We start from the raw sequence: 20,713 nt of genomic DNA on the forward strand, positions 1-20,713 counted from the left end.
TGCTCATCGCTTTGCACCAGCTGAGCTGGCGCCTTACGCGATGGGCAGAGAGGGGACAGCTGGCGTCGTGTGGGCAAATCTGATCTACCCGTTTGGCTCCCTCGTGGGGGAAATGGGGAAAAAAACACTCGTCCCCGAGTAGCTCTTTGCAGGAGCAGAGCAGCCCTGCACCTCCTGTCGCAGCCGGCATCGAGGTCCAGCCCTGCACTGCCTGTCCCGCGTGCGAATCTTGATCCTGCTCTTGGCACGTCCTCGGTGTGCAGATCCTGTATGAAAAAAGCCCTGGCACTGGGCTCGGATTCGCTCTGCCTGCGAATTCGCTGAACAGCCACGACATGCCCTCACTGACAACTGTTTGAGATGTGACCTACAGAAATGGTGCCCTGGACTAACATCAGAGTGATTTAAAGCTTCCAGGAGGAGACTCCGCAGATGCCAGGGCAAGTCTGTGAGCACACGTAACATTGGGCACAGGAGATGCTGTGCAGTGAGGAGGGATGCGGGAGGTTTGGGTACTGCTGCAAGGAGGGATGAGGGAGGTTTGGGTGCCACTGTGGGGAGGGATGCAGGAGGTTTGGGTACCGCTGCAAGGAGGGATGAGGGAGGTTTGGGTATCGCTGTGGGGAGGGATGCGGGAGGTTTGGGTACCGCTGCAGAGAGGGATGAGGGAGGTTTGGGTACCTCTGCAAGGAGGGATGAGGGAGGCTTGGGTGCCACTGCGGGGAGGGATGCAGGAGGATTGGGTACCTCTGTAGAGAGGGATGAGGGAGGTTTGAGTACCTCTGCGAGGAGGGATGAGGGAGGCTTGGGTACCACTGTGGGGAGGGATGCGGGAGATTTGGGTACCACTGTAGAGAGGGATGAGGGAGGTTTGGGTGCCACTGTGGGGAGGGAAGCGGGAGGATTGGGTACCAGTGCGGGGAGGGATGTGGTAGGTTTGGCTACGTGTCCTGCAGCTCTGGTGAGCCTGGTGCCCGCTGCTCCGCACAGCCCCTTTGGCCGGGGCTCAGGCACCGGGTTCCAGGGGCAGGATAGGGGGATCCCGAGGTGGGGATCGGGGGATCCGGGATCTGGACAGGCGATTCGGGGGCTGGACCAGGGGATCCGGGACGGCCCAGGGGATCGAGAAGGCAGGACCGGGAGATCGGGGAGGCAGGACCGGGGGATCAGGGAGGCAGGACCGGGGGATCCGGGGCGGCCCGGGATCCGGCTGCGCCCGGGCGGGGCGGGGAGGGGCCGGGCGGGCACCGGCCGCTCCGCGGCAAGAGGCGGCCGCCGTCTCCTCCGAGGGAGCCGCGGAGGCGCCTGGCCGCGGGCGCGGACGGCACCAGCAGCGGCCCCGGCCCCGGCACCGAAGCGGGACGCCGGCCCGGGGGTCGGCGGGGCTCGTCCGGACCGAACCGAACCGAACCGAACCGAACCGGGCCGGGGGAAGGGAGGGCGGCTGCGGGCAGCAGCAGCGCGGGCGGCCGCTCGGGGCAGGGCTCCGGCGGGCTGGCGACGGCACCGGCCGCGCCACCGGAGCGCAGCCCGGCTCGGGACCGGGGGGAGGCGGGGCCCGGCGGCGCGGCGGAGCCGGCCCGCTCCAAACCCGCCCCCCGCCGCGGGGAGGAGGCGGCGGCCGAGCCCCCCCCGCCGCGCCGAGCCGAGCCGAGCCCCAGCCGCGCCGCGCCGAGCCGAGCTGAACCCAGCCGAGCCGAGCCGAGCCGAGCTGCGCCCGAGCCTAGCCGAGCCGAACGGTGCCGGACCGAGCCTAGCCGAACAGAACCGAGCGGTGCCGGACCGAGCCGCTCTGCCTTTCGCTCATGGCGGCCCCCGGCCCCACGCGTGTCCCGGTCCCGGTCCCGGCACGGAGTCGCCGCTGAGCGCTGCGCCCCGGCCCGGCTTCCAGGTAAGCACCGCGGGCAGCCCCGGCCCGGCCGGGCCCCGGAGCGGCGGCGCCGAGCACCTGCCCCGCTCGGGAGGCGGCTCCTGCCCCGCTCCCGGAGGCGGCTCGGGGCACGGCGGGGCCGGGGGGCGCCCCGGGAGGGACCCCCGGAGCCCCCCCGGGGGGGGAACCCCCGAGCCCCCCCGGTTAGGAGCCCCGGAGCTTCCGCGGGAGGGACCCCCGAGCCCCCCTCGGGGCAGGATCCGCCCGAGCGCGGCTCGCGGTCCCCGTGATCCGGCCGCGGAGAGCGGCGCTTCGCTGCTCTGCCTTTCCACCGCCCGCAGCCCCCCGGCGCCGATGCGGGGCCACGTCGCCCCGCGAAGGGCGCAGAAGCGGCTCCCTGGGAAGGGGGGAGCCGGGGCGGCCGCCGCGGAGGCTGGAGCTGCCCCCCGGGCGCCCGCCGCCCGCTCGGGGGCCGCGAGGCCTTCGCCGCTGCCCGGCGAGTTCGACTCGTACTTGGAGACCGTCCCGCCGCCACGGCGAGGACGCTCCGGGTGCAGCGCGTGGGGTGGGGGGGGGAAGAGGCGGCCTGTCCAAATATTAGTGCAAGAAACGGAAGGATCCGCGGCTTCGCCTGCATCTGCAGCCCCGTCGCCTTCCTCGCCACTCCGGTAGGCAGCTTTCGGCTGCCTCCGAGTTGTAGTAATTATATCCAGAGTTTAGCAGGGGCCGGGAGGCAAATTTCACCCCGACATCAAGGGGAGGGAATTTCCCACTCTTGCTGCGGGCTCTGTGAAGGGTTTAAAAAAAACAACCTGGACCTCAGATGTCTTTATTGCACATATATGGTAGCTTGTAGCCAGTGCTGATTTAAATCCTATCGTTGCTCCGGGAGCCAATCCGCAATTAGGCGCTGGGTCGAGGGCATGGTTTATCGCGGCAGGACAGGTGGCTGATCGCAGTCGGAAGCGGTGCAGGAGCGCTGGGCATGGGCTGAAGCCTCGGGTGCCAAGCGCAGCTCACCTGCGGCTCCCTTATTCGGACACCCACGTTTGTGCACGCCGCTAGCTTTAAGGGCAAAAGTAGCTGAGATCCTACGTGATATGGGGCAGAGAAATTAGTGGGGAAGGGGGTCCCTGCACAAGGTTTTAGGCGGCCGGAGCTCGTCTTTTTTTTAGCTGCTTGCTTTAACTGGACCTCGAGGTCCTCAAAGCGCTTTGCACCCGACTGCCGCCCGTCACGGCGCCGACTCCGGGGCTGCAAAGCAGAGCGAGCGCCGCCACGCTGCGCCGGAGATGTGTGTCGCTCCAGCATGCCGAGGTGCCCGGCACGAGCATCCTTGGCAGCCTGACCCCACCACTTGGCCGGAGGGAGGCTCTGGGCTCCTTCGGCGCCGCTGTCGCCAGCAGATCCGCAGCCGGGGTGGGGGGGAAACGAGAGACGTTCCTGTTTACACCAAGCTTTAAATAGCACCGGATCCTCAAGTGCTCACTCCGTTCTGGTCCAGCTTGTGCCTTGCCTTGAGCAAGGGCTGGAGGAGGTGCGACGCGGCCAGTGTCACCGCCGCTGCTGCACAGGGCGCCCAGCCGCACGGAGGGTGCCGGGCTCTTGCTTTGCCGGCAGTCCCCGTTTTGTGGCACCTCGGGGACGCGGAGCGGCGAAGGAGGTTGGGGTACCCGGGAAAGCTGCAGCCCGGCTTTGGGGCGGCTCTCGGTTTCCTGCGGCCATGATTTGGGGAGAGCCCAGCACCTTTCAGGCCTTGCAGGATGCAGCCCCTGAGTTGGGCTGTGAACGCAGACAGCTGGTCCCGTGTGCTCTAACACGGCCGGGGGTAAATGCAGGTCCTGGCTCTGGTCCGGCGTCCCATCTCCCACCCTGGGCAGCACAGCCAGGCAGGAGGACGGGGTGCTGGGCGCCGGGGGGCCGTGCCCTGGGATGTGGGGCCCCCTTGGGTGTCCGCGATGCCCGGATGGCGGAGCAGGCCCGGCTCTGGCTGCACTGGGTGCCCTCCCACGGTGCAGAGGCGAATCACAGCTTGCCGCTCAGCCGTTTTCCTGCTCTCCAAGTAAAACACCCCTGCTAGGGCTGCCGTGGTGCTGGACACAGGGATTTCAAAGCATGCTTTTACGGTTGATTCCTGGCTTTGGGGGACTGCAAGGAAGGATCTAGCGTTTGCAATGCTCCCTCTTGCCTAAGCGAACCTCCGCCTCGCCAGAGCATCTGCATTGCTCTTCCCGCGCAGGTCTGCACTGGTGCAGTTGTGTTTTTTTCCCTTAGTGCTGCAGGCGCTTTCATTGCTGGTCTAAGCTAAAGCACATGTGCAAAACCCCGCTTTTAGGGACTGACCCCTTGCTAAGCCCAGAGAGCGGCATGGCTCCGATGGCTCCCGCGGGGAGCCTAGCGGGCACCGGGAGGCTGCAAGGACCAGGGCACCGGCCAGCCCCATCTCTGCCTTCTGCATTGGGGCTGCCGTGGAGTTGTTTGGCTGAGGGCACTCGCATCCCGGGAGTGCTGCTGCCACGACGGTGCCACAGGACCAACTGGCCCATCGGTGCTGCCGTACGCCGGGGTGAGCAGCTGCTCCGCTGTTAGCCCTGCTCCAGGCAGGCTGATGGACTGGAGACGCAGAGGTCCCATCCAACCTCACTTATTCTATCATCTTGGAGCAGTCTCTCCCCGTTCAATTTGGAGGAGATGGAGAGAAAGCCCAACTTATTTTGCTGGAGGTCAGTTGTAGAGTATCGCCTTGAATTCGCACTGGCTGCTGGAGTGAAAAATAACCGTACTGGTTTCGTTCTGGCTGTGCTGGAGGCAGTGCAGAGATGCTTGCGCGTTCTCTCGTGTGGAGAAGCATCCCGAGATGGCAGGATGAACCAGCCCCAAGGAGGGAAATGCCGCAAGCAGTTTCATTCCCACTGCTGCTGCTTGGCAAAATCCAGAGCAATCTCTCTTTATCGCTTAGCAGCCAAAGACCTAAACCGAAACAATCATTTGCGAGCCCCTTCCTCTCAAATGACGACAAAAAGCAGGGCCTCCGTTAGCGTTTGGGCTGCAGGCGGGATCGGTGCCCTGCACTCTCTAACTCCTGCATGGGTTTGCCAGCAAGGGGCTCTGGGTTTTCGGAGAGCCCCTCGGTTTCGGGCAGTAGCTGCGTCGTGCGGAGGCGCACGACACCGAAGCGGTCCCAGAGCCTGGCCCTGCCGAAGGAGGAAACCCCCGAATGCGTCCTGTGAGGAGCTGAACGAATGCCAACACTCGTAGTTTATTTAAAGCAAGTGAACAGTCCTTGGGATTTTGGGGAGGGAGCGAGCAAGCAGCCTGCGTGCGCGGGAGCCGCCAGATGCTTCCAGGGGCTGGGGATGGCAGTGAGCGCATGGGATCCCGCTCCCTCCCGGCCCCAGCGGCTCCCTGGGGCGTTCGGATGCTGATAAAAGCATTTTTAGAGCCCGAGGAGGTGGGAGCCGCTCATGGGCCCCTCCATCCTCCCAGCACCCAGGGGCGACGCAGCCCCACTCCCACTGCACCTGCGCGGAGGGGAAAGCGCCGGGGAGCATCTCCGGGGTTTTACCTGCTCCGATTCCAGCCGCAGCACCGGAGCGAAACGCGGCGGCTCCAGCGCAGGTTTGGAAATGCAACAGGCGCTCGGATCCCGGGGCAGGAAATGAGCTTCTGCACGGCTTTTGGTGGCTTCCTCGCCTTTAATAATGTTGTTCTTGGCCGGGGCCCGCCAGGGCTGGCTGGGAACATATGGCGTATTTATTGCCGGCTGTCGGTGCTCCCTGCCCTCCCCTGTAAAACGCCGGGGCTGCTTCGCTCGGCGAGGACGGCCGGTGGCAGGGGGCCGGCGCCGCCTCTCGGCCCCGGCAGCCGCCGCGCCGCCCCATGCACTCTCGCACCCGGCGAGCGGAGAGATGCATGGGTTTTCCCAGGCTTTCCCTGCTCCTTGCTGCCTTTCCTGCAGCGGGCGAGCTCCCGTGACGCCTCGGGCGCGCACTCGGACCACACGGCCCGAGCCAGGACTGTCCCCACGGAGCGGCTCCGCTCCGCTCTAGCAAGGCAGCTGCCGCCTTCGTTAAGCGGCGCTGCCTTATTAAGAGCACATTTTTGAGGCTTAGCGGCTCCAAAGAGCCATCTGGGAGGGCTGGTGCCAGCAGAGGAGGCACTGTGCCGGCGCGTGGCCGGGACGCGGCCGGCGGGCGGGCGGGAAGCGGAGCCAGGCGTCGGCCCCGCCGCGGATGGGACTCGCCTGCTTTGCACCCTCCCGAATCCAAGGGCGGTTTGGGGGTCTGAAGAAGAGGCCGAAAGGAAAGTGGAGAAAGCAGCCGGCACGACTCCGCTCCCTGGGCTCCGTTCCCGCAGAGGGGTTGCGGGGTTCGGGTGACGTGAGCCCCCCCTGAACCGCTCTGCGCGCTGCAGAGCACCGCTTTCCGGCTGCGGCGTTTTGGGCAGGCTGCTCCCCGTGTATGGGGGTCTCCGGACACCATGCGGGGATGCTCCGGCCCCTCCCGGCACCGCGGGGATGGAGGCAGCTCTCGGCACTGGTGGAGGCGACGTGCAATTTGGGGGCTTTGCTCCTCCTCTGCCGTTCCCTCTCCAACATTGCTACGCGGAGGCAGATGTCCCAGCCTGTCCCTCCCCAGCCTGGGCTGCTGCAGATTGCTATGGAGCAGGGAATAGGTCCCTAGGAGGTACGTACGGAGATGCACGGCTGCGGTGGCAGTTGGGAAACGTCGTTAATCGGGGATGGCGCAGGAATAAGCTGAAGCAAGGAGGGTGCGGGGGGCTCCATCGCGGCTGGCCCGAGCACGGGCGGCAGGGGTGAGCCGGGCAGGTAACGTGGGCTTGGATGAAGGGGAGCATTGGCAACGCGGGCGGAAAACCGGCACGTTTGGATGTGGCTCGAGGGATACAGTGCACGTGGGAGGGACGCACGTGCGCGGCAGCGGGGAGGGGTTTTGCAGACACCTGCCGTGACGCCGCCCTCAGCTCCCAGTTCCATTCCTCTCCCTGGTGCTAGCCGAAGCCACGGCAGATCCTCCAACACACAAGAGCGTTGTGCTTATGGCTCTTCCGCCCATGCGCTGAGCCACAGCACCTCTGGAGGGGACCGGCCTGGGAATCACCAGCCTCGTTGCACGCGGGGGCTCGGGGGACTCTGCCCCGCTCCGTTTTGGAGACCCTCCAACGATTCCTCCACCCGTGTCGGTCTTCAATCCTCTTTAGCGCAAGCGTCTCCATGTTTTAACTTCCTCTCGCCCGCTCGGGGCTGCCGAAGTCTCCGTTCCCAGCCCGCTGCCGTTGCTGGCCGGGGAGGAATTCCTCATCTGTTCGCTCCAGAGCAGCGCTAAGTGGTTCAATATGTCGGCAGTTGCTGCTGGAGTCGGACAGTAAATGCTAATGTGATATTAGCCTGTGCACCGTCCAAAACCCACTGGAAGGGTTTAGTGCAAATTGGATTTGCAAACCTCTACCAGGTCTCTCTGCCCTTAGCAAAGCGCTGTAATCCCTGGCGGGCACCTTGACAAGCCAATTCCTTCTGGGCAGAAGAAGAAAAAAACTGGATATATAGGGAAAAGGGGAAAAAAAGGTGGGGGGGCTTCCCATTCCCAGGCTGGAAGCGGCACCACCTGCGTTTCTCCCTCTGGCTGCCCTATTTACGGGCACTGCTGGATCCTTCCTCCCGCGCAGTGCTGACTTTCCCGCTGTCACCTCACTGTGGGCTCCTGTCCCAGCACCCGGAGCATCTTCACCGAGATCCTGGGCACCCGCCCGGTGTCGTGACGCGTCCTGCTTGCTCCCGGCGCAGGTGGCTTTGCAGGGAGCAGATCCGGCAGGAGACCCACGGCTCCATCCGTGCCGCTCGGGAGGATGCTGGCTGAGCATTCCCGTGCCGGCAGCAGAAGGGTGCAATCGGCAGGGCAGATTTGTGCCCCCGTTTCTCCGGGGAGACCAGCGGGCTTAAGGTGGCAGCTGAACCGTGTCGTTTGAGGGTTTTCTTACGGCTCTTTTATTTATTTATTTATTCGCCTAAGTGGAATTCGGAAAGGCTTTGCGGTTCCCGGGAGAGCTTTTGCGGCAGGCAACATCGCTGGGAAGGGGGGGTGGCAATTCGGGAGGTTCAACGGGCTGTGGCGGGGCAGGATCACGCGCGGCACGGTGTACATGCCGGCGGGGAAGACCCCGGGAGACCCCGGTGCGGAAGCGCCGGCCTCCCACCAGTGCTGCGCCACCCCGCCGGAGCCGAGCCCGGCCAGGCAGGGCAAAATGGGATGTGATGCTGCTCTGGGGCCATATCGAGTGCCGCTCTGCCAGGGCCGTTTCGGTGCTGGCTGTTTCGCACGGAGACACGTCAGGCCCGTGGGAGCTCGGGCCCCGTCTTGGCAGCCGCCGCGGGGCGGGAAGTCTGGCGGAGGCCCTGGACGCGGCCAAGAGTCGCGTCAGCGCTTCGAAGCCCTGGGGCTGCTGCGAAGCGAGGCCGGGCCACTCGGACGGAGGCGCCTGGAAAAGGCAGAGGTGACCGCTGTGCTCCCTCCACCCGGATTGGCGTCGGCTTCAACGTACGGGGAGTTAAAAAGGGCTGGGAGAAGGGCTGGGATCTTCGGAGGGGGGTGGGTAGCTCAGCTGTCGCGCTCCGAGGGCTTTCGGCGTTGGGGAAACTGAGGCACGGCACGGCGGCGTTCCCCCCGGGAGCCCGTCCGTGCTGGGGGCGCTGGCTGCCTTGGCTGGGAGCTGCCGTCCCTTAATTGGATTAAGGGGAAACGGATTTTCCCGGGCACCCTGCGGTGGATCAGGGAGGGCAGCGCAGGGACGGGGCTATTTTTGGGGGGGGGGGGGGCGCGAAGAGGAGCAGGTTGCCTTTGCCTCCCCGTCCGCCTGGGAGCAAGGCAGCCCCGAGGCCGCAGCCTCGAAACGGCTTTCTGACATCGGGCGTCACGCTCACTGCTTTTGCTCCGTGAAAAACGACGCTTTCCTTGGAAGAGGAAGAAATCACAATAAAAAAATGAAAAAAAAAAAGGGGAAAAAAATCAAAGCAGCTCCCTGGCCAGCCCACGTGACGCCGCTGGAGATGTAGCTCGATGCTTTGCAAGCGGCTCCCGCCAAGCCTGCCCCAGGGCGTGCTGCACCGCCGGGAAACTCCGCGCGCGCAGTAGATCCTACGGATGGAACGGGGCCGGCGGAAGCGGCCGAAGCCGCCGCCAAGTCCGCACCACCGGTGCCGCCGAGGAGCTCGGTCCGCCGGGCCCCACTGCTGGAGGGCTTTCCCTTGCTCCGGGGGGAAAAAAGGAAATTTCCAGCCCGCCAGGATCTCCCGATACGGCCCCGGCCTCACTGCGGATACCAGCGCGGTGTCGAAACCGGCCCGGCGAAAAGCACATCTGGGGCCTCGGCTCAGCATCGCTGCCAAAATTTCAGCTTTTAACCCTATCTCCCGAGGCGCTGGGATTGTTCAAACAAGCCACAGTAATTAGCTTCCCTTCAGCAAACCACCCTCTTTTGGCAGCACGGCGTTATTTCATTAGGGGGGCGGTTTGTCGCTCGGGGGGGAAAAAAAACCAACGTTTTGGCCTTGGGATTTCAGCTCGAGAGCCGTTTCCCCAGCAGAGACGGGGGGCTCGAGGAAAGGCATCGAGCTGCTGAGGAGCCCTGGCGCCAGCACCCATGGGTGCTGGGTGCTGGGGGGGTTCTTGCTCCTGTCTTTTGCCTCACCAGCCTTCAAGTTATCAGCGATTTCCTAAAGGAAACTGGTGCAACCCGTCCTGGGGTTGGTGTCAGCTCCGGGACGAAGATTCGGGGGAAAATTCTCACAGGACGAGCGATTTCAACCAATTTTTTTGTTTTCCTCCCCCATCAGAAAATGGCCATTTCCATCGATTTTTTTTCTTTCTTTTTTTTGCTGTGTCATTCTGCTTCGCAATCTTTGTTTATTCCCACCTTGTTCCTGAGAAAAGCTCGGCGTTATTGCGTGACGTGCCGGGCGCCTCTTTCCCTGCTCCGGCTGACGCACGGAGCGATGCCGTTGTGGCAGCCTTTGCTGCTCGCTTTATCCCCGACTGCCGATCTCTTATCGCAAAGGGCGGCTTCTGCCGCTGCCTCAAACCAACGGGATCGGCTTAGAGAGGTTTTTGTGCGGTGACGGACTCCCCGACCTTGGCGAAATTCATCACCTCGAAGCGCGGGTAGCAGGGCTCCGCGCTGACAGGGGTGATGCCGGAATAGAGGTGGCGAAAGAGTGAAGCTGCTGTGATTTTTTTTGCAGTTCTTTGCCCGATGCCCCCAAATCACCATGCAGCTGGCGGATACGCGCAGAGCGGCGCGCGGGGGGCTCTTACCCGCTCAGGTGTGATTAATCCCCCAAGGAGCTGTGTTTGATCCAGCCAGATATTCGGATTTATATTGCGGCTCCGTTGGCCGCCCCAGGTGCCCTCGCGCTACCCCGGGAGCTCCCGGTGGGAGCAGATGAGCAGCGTTTTAGGAGTCGGGAATTGCCCCATCGGTCAAGCAATGGCCAATTTAGTGGCTGGCGAGGCCAGGAGGAGCTGAGCCTGGAGGAAGCAGCTTTCCCCATCTTGGAGGTTTGGTACCGCCTTGCTGGAAGAGGGCAGATGAGGCCGGACAGCGGGAGAGGCAGCAGCTGGACGAGGCAGCCAAGCGATGGAGACATGCGCGAGGCGAGGAGGATGAGGAGGGTGGGAGGCAGGGGGAAAGAGGAGGCTGGAGAGAAAGCAGCCTTTTTACTTGCCCTCCTCGGCGCGGCCCCAGCCCGACTCTGAAACGGAGATCGCTGCGCTCCAGCTGCCGCGCCGGGGCTCGCGTCTGCTGGGGGGCTCCTCCCCGGCTCCCATCTGCTGCGCGTTTCGTGTAATTAATGGCATGAAAGGCAGCGGGGGACCTCCTGGGAAGGCATCGCCGGCGCCCGCTCGGCCTCCCAGGGCGCGGAGTGGGGACCCAGACGGCCCCGTGCAAAAGCCGAGGGTGAAAAAACCGGGCATCTCTCGGGAGGCAGGAGGAAGGGCCAGGCCTGCGGGCGCCTCCCCGCGTCTCTGCGGGCGGAAAAGCATTTCTAGATGGGGGACATGGGCATCTCCCAGCCGGGGCAGCGCCAGCCGGGATCGTCCCGCAGCCGGTCTGCACGAGCTCCGCCGCCGTCGGAGAGAAAAAGAGGCTCCTGGAAAAAGCGCGTGGCAGGAGGTGCCTACGGACGTGGGTGGTTCGGGGCATGCGGCTCGGAGCATCCCTGTGCCGTCTCCGCAGCTCGCCCATTCCCGTGCAACCCTCGCCGCTCGCCGCAGGGATTTGGGTGCTGCTTTTACTCCCTGAAGCCGGGCCCACGGGAAATTTTGGGAACGCGGATGGGGACAAGAGCGGGGCTGCCCCATCCCAAAGCAGCCAGGCACTGGCTCCGCAGGGCTGCAAAGCGGCGCCCAACCGAGGCTGCTCAGCACTGGGCGCTTGCATCCCGGCTGCCGCGGAGCCTCGAAGCCCTCCATCCGCCTCCGTGCCGTGGAGCAATGGCTTTCACAGCTGCGGTTTTCCCGCCAGAGCCGCGGGATGAAGCGTTGCTGCTTTGCCGGTGGGGGGAGAAGCAGGGAAAGCGGGGCTGAGGGAAGAGCTTGGGAGCTTCTCCGAACGGGCCGGTTTTCACTTAGGGAAAAGCAAAACCATGTGTAACGCTCCCGCTTTCTGCTTTTACTTATTCGCATGCCGGGAACAGCCTGGCGGGGCCGGGAAGGGGGAGAAGCACCGCGCACGACAGCTGCTGCTCGCCCCCAGCGTTCCCGCGAAGCATCCCGCAAGCATCCCGGCGCTCCCGAACTGCCCATCGCCGGCTCCTTGCCGCGCGGGTCGGCGGCGCTTGGCCGGCGGCCTCAGAGCCGAGCCGGCAGCCGTTGCTGGCTTTTTCCCAATTACACGTCCGGGCGCTGGCAGGAGGGCGGGAGACTCTGACGATTAAATAGTAAGCAAATCAAATAAGAGCAATAATAAGATACAGGAGCAAAGAAAGATATAAAATAAGATCAAATAAAATCAAACTCAAGTAAGATGAAGCAAGAGCAAGGCTTGGGGCTTTTTTTCTTTTAAAACTTCCCGTTTTGGGGCCAGCCCTGTCATTCTGCTGTGGTTTTGCACCACCAGGCCATCGACCAGGTCAAAACCCGGCTGTTTTGGGCCAGAAGCAGGGCAGTAATTGGAGATTTTGGGCAGCGTGCTGCCTCGCGGCTCAGCCCCATCCGGCAGCCAGGAATCCAGGCGGCTGCTCCGGCGGGTCCCTTCTCCGGGAGGGAAGCGGTTCCCCGTGCCGGGCCCGGGTCTCATTTGGAGGCTGCTGTTGGAGGAGCTGCTTCTCAGCAGACCCTGGAGTTGCTTTACCCTGACGTCGATCCTGGATGGAAATTGTTTAATTCCTGCAGGGTGAGTCATGCGGAGCCGTGATTTCAAAGCCGCTTGGCTCCCATTTAAGGCACTAAAATAAACAGGGCGGCAGGTGGAAGCTCTCTCTGATGTCCCGTCAAGGTCTTGATCTTTCCAAGCATTTTTTTGGTGCCAAAACCTTGGCCACTCCGTGTGCTCATCAATCCATGCGGCGCGGCCAAGGCCAAGCAGTTGAAAATAATGAATCAATGCCCGGAAGCATGAATCGACTTAAAATTTATGACATACTTAAAATGTAATGCCTTTCGGGTTCCTGATTTCTGGGCTTTGAAGCATTAGCGCTGAAGGTTTTGGAGTCTCCTCCTTCCCCCTCCCCAGCAAGGAGGATTTAGGGCGAGAATAAGGCAGTGCTTTCACCCTCCGGCTCATGACTCCGGGAGCCAGGGCTTCACGAAGTCGGCGGATATCCCGAATCGTGTCCTCAAAGTCGGCCTGCAAATTTAGAAGTGGGTTTAGAAAAGAATAGCTGGGAGAAAAACCCAAAATGCCAAAAATGGGGAAGCTTGAGAAGCCCGAAAAGCGTTTGGTTTCCACAAGCGAAGGCAGTACGGGCTGGGGGTCTCTGCGGGGAAAAGGTTTCTGCTCTTTAATCTAGCAGCGAAGCTCAGTGGCGACTTTGACCCTTGGGAGCTGCAGCGGAGAAGAATCAGCCTAGAAATCAGGCTCGGTTCCTTTTATTTATTTATTTATTTACTTATTTATTTATTTCCAAATAACGAGGGTAATTAAGCATTGGAAAAGTTTACTTAGGGCGGCAGGGTAGATTCGTTGCTCTGACGCTGAAACTGGATCCTTTTGGAAAAGTTAAGGAGAGCTCCCGGGGAGGATCTGCAGCGGTGGAGCGGTGCGGGAAAGCCGAGGAAAGCAGACTGCTCTCCCCGCTTGAGCGAGTGACGGGCGCCGGCGGCGCTGCCGTTGGTTTCGCTGGCGAAGCGAGCATTTCGGGACACGGAGCATCGTCTTCTCTGCCCGGAAAGCTGCTAGCACCAGCCGGAGGCAGTTGCGGCACCCAGAAAGCTGAGCCGGGTGAGCCCCAGAGGAGCATGTCCTGCGGGAAGGTTTCTCTCCCGCACAACGAAGTTTCGCCCTTGGCAGCGGCACAGCTGGACTTTCATGATCGAATTAATGGCTTATCGGGAAGGCGCAAGAAAATATTGAGGTCCAGGCTGTTCTCCCGGAATAAAAGCTGTGAGCAAACCTTGGCCTTTTTCACGCCCAGGCGAACGCCTGCAGGCGCTGCCCCGTGCTCCCGGGAGCCGCACGTCGGCTGCAGAGCAGGTTAAGCGCACGTGTTTTCCCACCCATCCGGGGCCAGCGAAGCACATGCGCGTGGGCTGCGGCAGCTGATGGAGGCAACGCGTAAAGCCGAGGTCGCTCAATGGCTTCGGCTCCCGCGAGCAGATCCTGGAGACTCGGGGCGCCCCGGGAAGCAAGCACTGTTTAGGCTGGCGGCACGGGCTGTGCAAAGCTCTGGGCTTCCTTAGCATGAGCCTGCACCTTCCCGTGCATCGTCCCATCCGGATGTCCATCCTTTCCTTAGGACATCCTTACAGCCGCTTTTTTATGCTCCCAGCTCCTTCAGAGCTCTCTTGGCTCGGTTCTTGCCATGAACCACCTCCGGCTGCCTCCAGAAGCCCAGAGCTGGTTTTGCTGGATTCCTCCATCCTTCCAGCAGGGCAAAGCTGGCAGCAGCCCTGGCATCCCGAGCCCAGCGTCTCCCGTGCCCGGCCTTGGAGCCGAAGGCATGGGCACGGTGCTGTGCCCGCCTGCCCGTGCCACCCTGCGCGCTGTGCTTGCGCCCCTCTCTGCAAATTGCTTTAGGTCAGATGAGGGATGAACCGGGAGCATGGATTTAGTGAGTGGTTTTCCAGGTGCCCGTTGCACCAGGGGATGCCTGGTGCTTTCTGGGACCCCTCTCTGGCATCGCTCCTGCTGCGCGGGGAGCCTGGGCATGGGCACCTATGGGTGCTGGTGCCCTTACCGCTGAGGCTTTGGGGATGAAGGTTGGGATGCCGGGAGCCACGTGGGTGCTGCTGCCAGAGCCGGAGGATGTTGCGCCGGGGGCTGCCGGAGCGGGTGCCTTCCGGCCGCTGCTGCCGTTTCGCCGCCAAGCCCCTAAGCCCATGCGATTACTTATCATTGCTGGGAGTGGGTTTGAAAACTCCCGGGTGGGAAGCGGGAAGGCGAGAGGGTGCAGCTGGCACGGTGGCCCCATGAGTCCCGCGCTGGGATTTGCGTGCAAGCATTGCTCCTCTCCCCCTCTGCACTTCGCCTCTCCCCACGGGGCGGCACACGTGCTCCGTGGCTTTTTAGAGCAAGAGGAACTGGAGGCAAAGACGAGGATAGTTATTGCAGTTGTTTCGCGTGCTGGAGCGGGGATTTAGTCTTTGGACGAAGCCTCAGCTTGGAAGCGCCGTTGCTGCTTTTCCCGCTGCCTAAGGGACACCCGGGTGCCCTGGCCTCCAGATCGGCGAGAAAAGGCCGATTGCAACCGCATGCTTGAATCCCAAGCAGGTGATTAATGACCTCCAGCTGGACGAAGAGAGCCGGATCCATTCCCTTTCCATCGGAGATCTTCCCGGCTCCAGGGCGAGCAGGTTCCATGCAAAGCCCGGGCATCCTATTCCTGCTCGCTGCCGATGGCGTTCACCTCCCCGAAACCCTGCTGAGAAAGTTGCACAAAGCCCAGCGCCTTCCCGCTCCGCTCTCCACAGCGATATCGCGCCAAGGTTTCCCACAAGCCAGTCGCAAATTCTGCCCCAGGCGCCGTTTGCCGGTGCGTGAATTTTGCTGCTTATCGCGCTGGTGGATCCGCCAGCTCTGCCTCTCTGCGCCCGGCGGTATCTCACGAGCTTGCCGCCTTATATGGCTAAACTATTCTTTTTCTAACTTGGCGTTGTTTATAGCCCCGTTTAAACTATTTAGGCTCTGGCTGGGTTGTACAATTAGCTTGTAACCTACAGGGCATGTAATTACCACGTTAGTTAACATGTAATTATTTGCATGCTGTAAAATAAAGCGTTGCTGGTGACGGCGCGGCATTCAGACTCCTTTCGTTATTCCCTAAGACGACAGTAAAAGCGAACGTGTCAAATTCCCTTTTCAAATAAACATTTTCCCCCAGTAAATTCTGGTGGCAAATATGGCTGAACTGTTGTTTTTTTTTCTTCTTCCCCTTTTTTATTTTGTTTTTTCTCGTGGGGAATTTATTTGAAAAGGAGAAACATTTGGCGTTTGCAAGGAGCTGAAATGGAAAAAGGAAAAAATAATAATAATAAGGCGGGGGGGGAAGGAGAGCTATTGCAAGTCAGCCCTGCTTTCTGGAAACTTGTCTTTAATGGGGATTTAATGGTCGACAACTGACCCGTGGACTCGATTTCCCGTTGTCCGGCGGCACGGTCCATCGTAAAATCCTGCCAGATCCAACCTGCTCTGGACTGAGAAAATTAGCTGCCCGAGGTAAGGGCGTCCCAGCCGCCTCGCCTGCTTGCCGGTGGCAGAAACGCCGGCCGCAGCCTGACCCAAGTGATTGCGGTGCTGGGCCCCAGCGCCCGTGCACGGCGCTGCACAAGCAGCCGGGAGCTCTGCCTGCACCCCTTCGTCGCCCGCGGCCGCCCTGGGAACAAGCCGTTCGGCTTTTCCCGGAGCTTTTGGCCATTTCGGACAGGTGGGGAGCTGCTGCCTTGGGATGCCGGGACAGAGGGCAGGGATTCAGCCCTGTGGCCAAGGGAGGCCGATGGAGGGTGCCGGGCCACTGCGGCAGCATCCCGGGGCTGCGTCGAGCCCATCGGCGCGGTTTCGCCCGTGTGCGCTGGCTCCACGGCTGCGCGGGAGCCTCCGCCAGCTCCGAGTGCGGGTCCAAGGCTGCTGGCTGGAATGGGCTCCTTTTTTCTCCTTACGCCTCCCCAAAGGGGGGGAAACGCAATTGCAATTAAATTGCTTCTCCAGCTGCCTGGGTCCTGCACCCCGTCTCCTGCATGCAGGACGGGGGGCACCCACCCGTTGGATGTTGCAGGCTGGCATGACACTAGTTTGCCAGTCCTTCGAGGAAATGTCTTAAACAGCTGCAGCTCGCCCATTTGTCACCCATCTCGGGGCTCTGGGTGCAGTTTTTCCCCCCGGGCGCCACACCGCCCGGCCCCCGCAGCCCCCGGCAGGCGACCACGACATCCCTCGTGGGCCGCAGCATCGCCTGTGCCCACTCTGCAAGGCCACAGCCCGGCCCCGAGCCGCCCTCGCCCCGGGGGGGGCCTTTCCTCTTTGCAGCACGGCCCTGGGGGGCACCGAGCCTCCGTGCCTCAGTTTCCCTATCACAGCACCAGCCCGATACTGGGAGGAAGAGGGTGATGGGGCCGAGACCGAGGGCCGCCAGCGGTCCCGCAGGAGCGCAGCGGCCGGGGAAAGGGGGGAGTCGCACCGGCGGGGAGGTACGGCGGGGCTGCGGGGGGGGCGGCCGCGTAATAAGGATATTTTGTTTTGCCTGTTTTACAGAGTTTCAATGTTCTGACTTGCTCTAAGATGAAGGTATGGAAGTTTGCAGCCATTGCATCGATGCTCCTCAGTTCCATGTTATCCATTTTAGTTTGTAGAGACATGCTCAACGGAAGCCGGAAATACGGCCCCTTGCCTTCCTCGCCGTCCTCACGGGCATCCTCCTCCTCCTCGCCGCCGGCGCCTCCACGGAGATCCCCACGGGCCCTGGACCGCCACGGCTCGCTGCTCTCTCAGTGTAAGTGGCCCCGGGGCGGGAGGGCTCCAGCCTCCAACCACGGGGCTTTAGGCTGCCTTCGCTTTTCCAGCGGCTTTGCACCTCGGCAAGGGTTTGCAGAGCCCTGGAGCAGGAGGGAGCCGGCAAAGGAGCCTCTGGTCTCCTCCGGGATTAACCACAGGCGGGGAAACTGCAGATTTTTGCGCGCCAAAGCTTGGTGCCAGCCCATGTCAGTGCTGCGCGCGGCAGGAAGCCGAATCCCCCCGACCGAGATGCTTTTTAGCTCCGAATGGCTTTTTTTTTTTCCCCCCGCTTTCCGCGTTATTTTTGAACGGATGCGATGTCAAACGGGAGCCCGGCGCTGCGGGAAGCGGCTCCGTTTTGCTGGGATGCAGGGCTTCCTCCGTGATGGTTTATTCCTCCCTTCGCCCTCGTGGCTCGCTGCACATCTCAGGCATCGTTGTTTTTCTTCCAAACCAGAAGAACGTCTTTGAGGTTGAAAGTTTGAAATCGATGACAAGCTGTCGAATTAGGCTTTCCGCCGTGTTTTCCTGCTTAACTCCAGATGCCGGTTGCGCTGCCCGGCCCGGCTTTGAGCGGGATTATCCCGGGATTCGGGGTTAGGGCGCAGGGACTCGGACGTCACCAGCGGCGGCGCAGGGGACGGTCGCCTTTTTGGGTTTTGGCTTTGCCTCCCGTCACCACTTGCAGAGGGGCCAAGGGGACAGAGGAACGTTGCAAATGTTTCTGGAAACCGTGAACGTGGCGGGAGTGAACTGCGCTCAGGTTTCCCCCCCCCCTTCCCAAAATGTCGCTTTTTAAGCACATACTCAGTGCTGCGCAGTGGAAGGGGCTCCAGGCAGGGAAGATCTGCTGGGGGCGGGGGGAAAAATAAGGCGAGAAAGGAGAAGGAGGTATTTTGGGGGCACAGAGTTCGTTTTGGGGCTGGCTCTGCGGGTCCCAAGCCGCCCAGCTGCAGCCCTTGGCCGCGCGGCCCCGGGAAAAGTAACGGGGGGAATTTTCTGCCGGCTCGGGATAAAAGCGGCTGTGGCTCCTGCTTGCAGGTAGCAATTAAGCGCCCGGCGCCGTCCCCTTCCCTGCCCGCGCTGCGGCCGCCTGGGCCAAGCTGGGGTGACAAGCCCTGCGCTGGCCGCTTTTTGCAGTCCGACACAGCCGGAATTTAGCGTTAACCTTTTCGCTGGAAATTTTCCCTGCCGAACGCGGGTGTCTCACACCGCCAGGACCACCGCGGCGTTGCAGATCCCGGCGTCGGGGTCGAGGGAACCGGGGCGGCTGCAGCAGATCCAGGCGCTGGCCTGTGGGAAGCGTCGGAGCGGGACCTGGAGGAGGCTTCCCCGCTTTGCGCGTGCTCCCATCACGGGGGATCACCGGGATCACCGGCCGTGGGATTGGGATGCCGAAGGGCACCGGGGCCTGCTTCGCTTTTCCTTGCAATGCTGTGCAAGGTTTGGCACGGTTTTTTTTGGGGGGGGGGGGGGGGTGGGCGTCCCGTTTGCAGAGCTGCGCAGTGACGCGTTATGGGGCCGCGGGCCTGAATGGCCGCAAAGCGAGTGCCGGGAGCTTTTTGGTGGGGAAAAAATAAAATAAAATAAAATAGCTCCCCCCAAAAAGGAGCACCACGGGGCGCTGGCCGGCGGGCGTGGAGGGCGCAGGCTTGCGAGCGGCGCCTCGGCTAATGGCGGCCCCTTCTCTTGCAGACGGCGCCTTGCTGGAGAGCTACACGGAGGGCGAGCTGCGGCGGCTCCTGGGCGCCCTGGCGGAGCGCCGCGGCCGGGTTGCCGGCTCGGGCGGGCACCAGCCGCCGCCGCGGCGACGCAAGGCCGGCAGCCGGGCCAAGCGGGCCCGCGCCCGCCACAAGCCCTGCGCCCTGCGCCAGCTGGAGGTGAGCGTCAGCGAGCTGGGCCTGGGCTACGAGTCGGACGAGACGGTGCTCTTCCGCTACTGCAGCGGCACCTGCGACGCCGCCGTGCGCAGCTACGACCTGTCGCTCCGCAGTATGCGCAGCAGCCGGCGCATCCGCAAGGAGAAGGTGCGGGCTCGGCCCTGCTGCCGGCCCCTGGCCTACGACGACGACGTCTCCTTCTTGGACGCCTACAACCGCTACTACACCGTCAACGAGCTGTCGGCCAAGGAGTGCGGCTGCGTGTGACGGGCTCCCCGGCGGGGGGGAGCGGGCAGAGGTTGGCGGCGCTGTGGCGGGGGGCAGTGGCAGCGGCGAGGCGTCGCGCCAGGCCGGCGGCCGCGGGACGAGGGCTGAGCTCGCCTGGCGCGAACCGACGCTTGGGACTTTGGCAGGGAGGGGTGGGAGAGGGCCGGGCCGGCAAAGTCCCATTGCCTCGAGGGGCACCCATCCCCGTGCCCCGGGCAGACGGCGCCTCGGGGAGAGGCGAAGAGACCCAAATGCTCCTTCGTACCCTGAGCACGTATCTGCCCGCTGTTTTATCGCTCGCGTTGCCATATACTCACGCTATGTAAATGTGCAGGGCTAGAGCTAGAGCTGTAAGTGGCTGGGGAGGCGCAGGGTGCCCTGCCGGGGCTGCGCACGTGCAAGTGTGTTGCACACGTGCAGGGTGTTTTGCAGACGTACGGAGTGTGTTGCACACATGCAGGGTGTTTTGCACACACACGGGGTGTGTTGCACACATGCAGGGTGTTTTGCACACACACGGAGTGTGTTGCACATGCGCAGGGTGTTTCGCACACGTATGGAGTGTGTTGCATGCACACGGGGGGTGTTGCACCCGTGCAGGGTGTCTTGCACTCGTGCAGGCTGTGTTGCACACAGGGTGTATTAACGTGCAGCGGGCTGCGTGCACGGCGCACGCCGCGTGCCTGGGGGGTGCTGCGTGTTTGGCACCCAAATCCCTGGGGCTTGGGAGCAGAGGCTCCATGGAGGAGTTTGGAAGCTGCTTTTTGGGGAATCCCCAGTGTTGGGACCAGTCTGAGCGCTCCGGCACTGCGATTTTTCCCCTCGGCGCGTTGCTCCGCTGGGTCGGGGTGGAGATGCTCCGGGGCCATGCTGGCGTCCCCGTTCCCTGCCGCCTCGCTTTGCCGTGACATTTTCCCCCCTATTCCTTGGCTTTTAAGACTCATGACGATAGGAAGTAACTGGATTCGCCCGTCCCCAGCGCCGCCGGGCAGGGGTGTGCGGACAATGCCGAAAACCAACCCGGCATGAGCCGGGAGCGGGCTCCCATGCTGGTGCCGGGTGCCATCCCGGAGGGGACGGAGCCGAACTCTCCAACGGCGCCAGCCAGCGACGCCGTGAGGGCTCGAAGCCCGGAAGCGGCCGGCGGAGTGAGGGCCGGGGACGGCTGCAGCACGGCATCCGGCAGAGGCAGCTCCGGCTCTCCCGGCCGTGACGGGTGAGCGATCCCCCGCGGCAGTGGCGAAGCGGGGAGCGGTTCCTGTCGCCTTCCCCGGGGCAGCGCGGCCGGCGCGGGCCCGGGTGCCTTCCCGCGCGCCGGCACTCGGCTCCCCTCCCCATTTACAGCGCTGTCACTCTTGTTTACTCTGCGGGGAAATAAATGAGACCGCAGACTTTTGCATTCTCCAGGCAGGCTATATTTGTCGCCTGGAATTGATGGTTTTTCTCCCCTTGGCCCTCTTCCCAGAAAAAGCAAATCATAAACAGAAGGGGGAATATCGGTGTCGTGTCCTGGGCATTAACTGACCCAGCGGAAAGC

General features: G+C 62.8%; 1 protein-coding gene across 1 annotated transcript; it reads left to right on the forward strand.

Annotated features, from left to right (window-relative positions):
• Positions 1 to 1,822: 1,822 nt before the first annotated feature.
• On the forward strand, positions 1,823 to 19,176 carry NRTN (neurturin). The gene is made up of 3 exons (XM_067312970.1): positions 1,823 to 1,891; positions 16,881 to 17,027; positions 18,725 to 19,176. The coding sequence occupies exons 2-3, from the start codon at positions 16,892 to 16,894 to the stop codon at positions 19,174 to 19,176; spliced, it is 588 nt and encodes a 195-aa protein (XP_067169071.1). The 5' UTR covers positions 1,823 to 1,891; positions 16,881 to 16,891.
• Positions 19,177 to 20,713: the final 1,537 nt, after the last annotated feature.

This window comes from Apteryx mantelli, chromosome 30, assembly GCF_036417845.1.
Source record: "Apteryx mantelli isolate bAptMan1 chromosome 30, bAptMan1.hap1, whole genome shotgun sequence".
NCBI classification, from domain to species: domain Eukaryota; kingdom Metazoa; phylum Chordata; class Aves; order Apterygiformes; family Apterygidae; genus Apteryx; species Apteryx mantelli.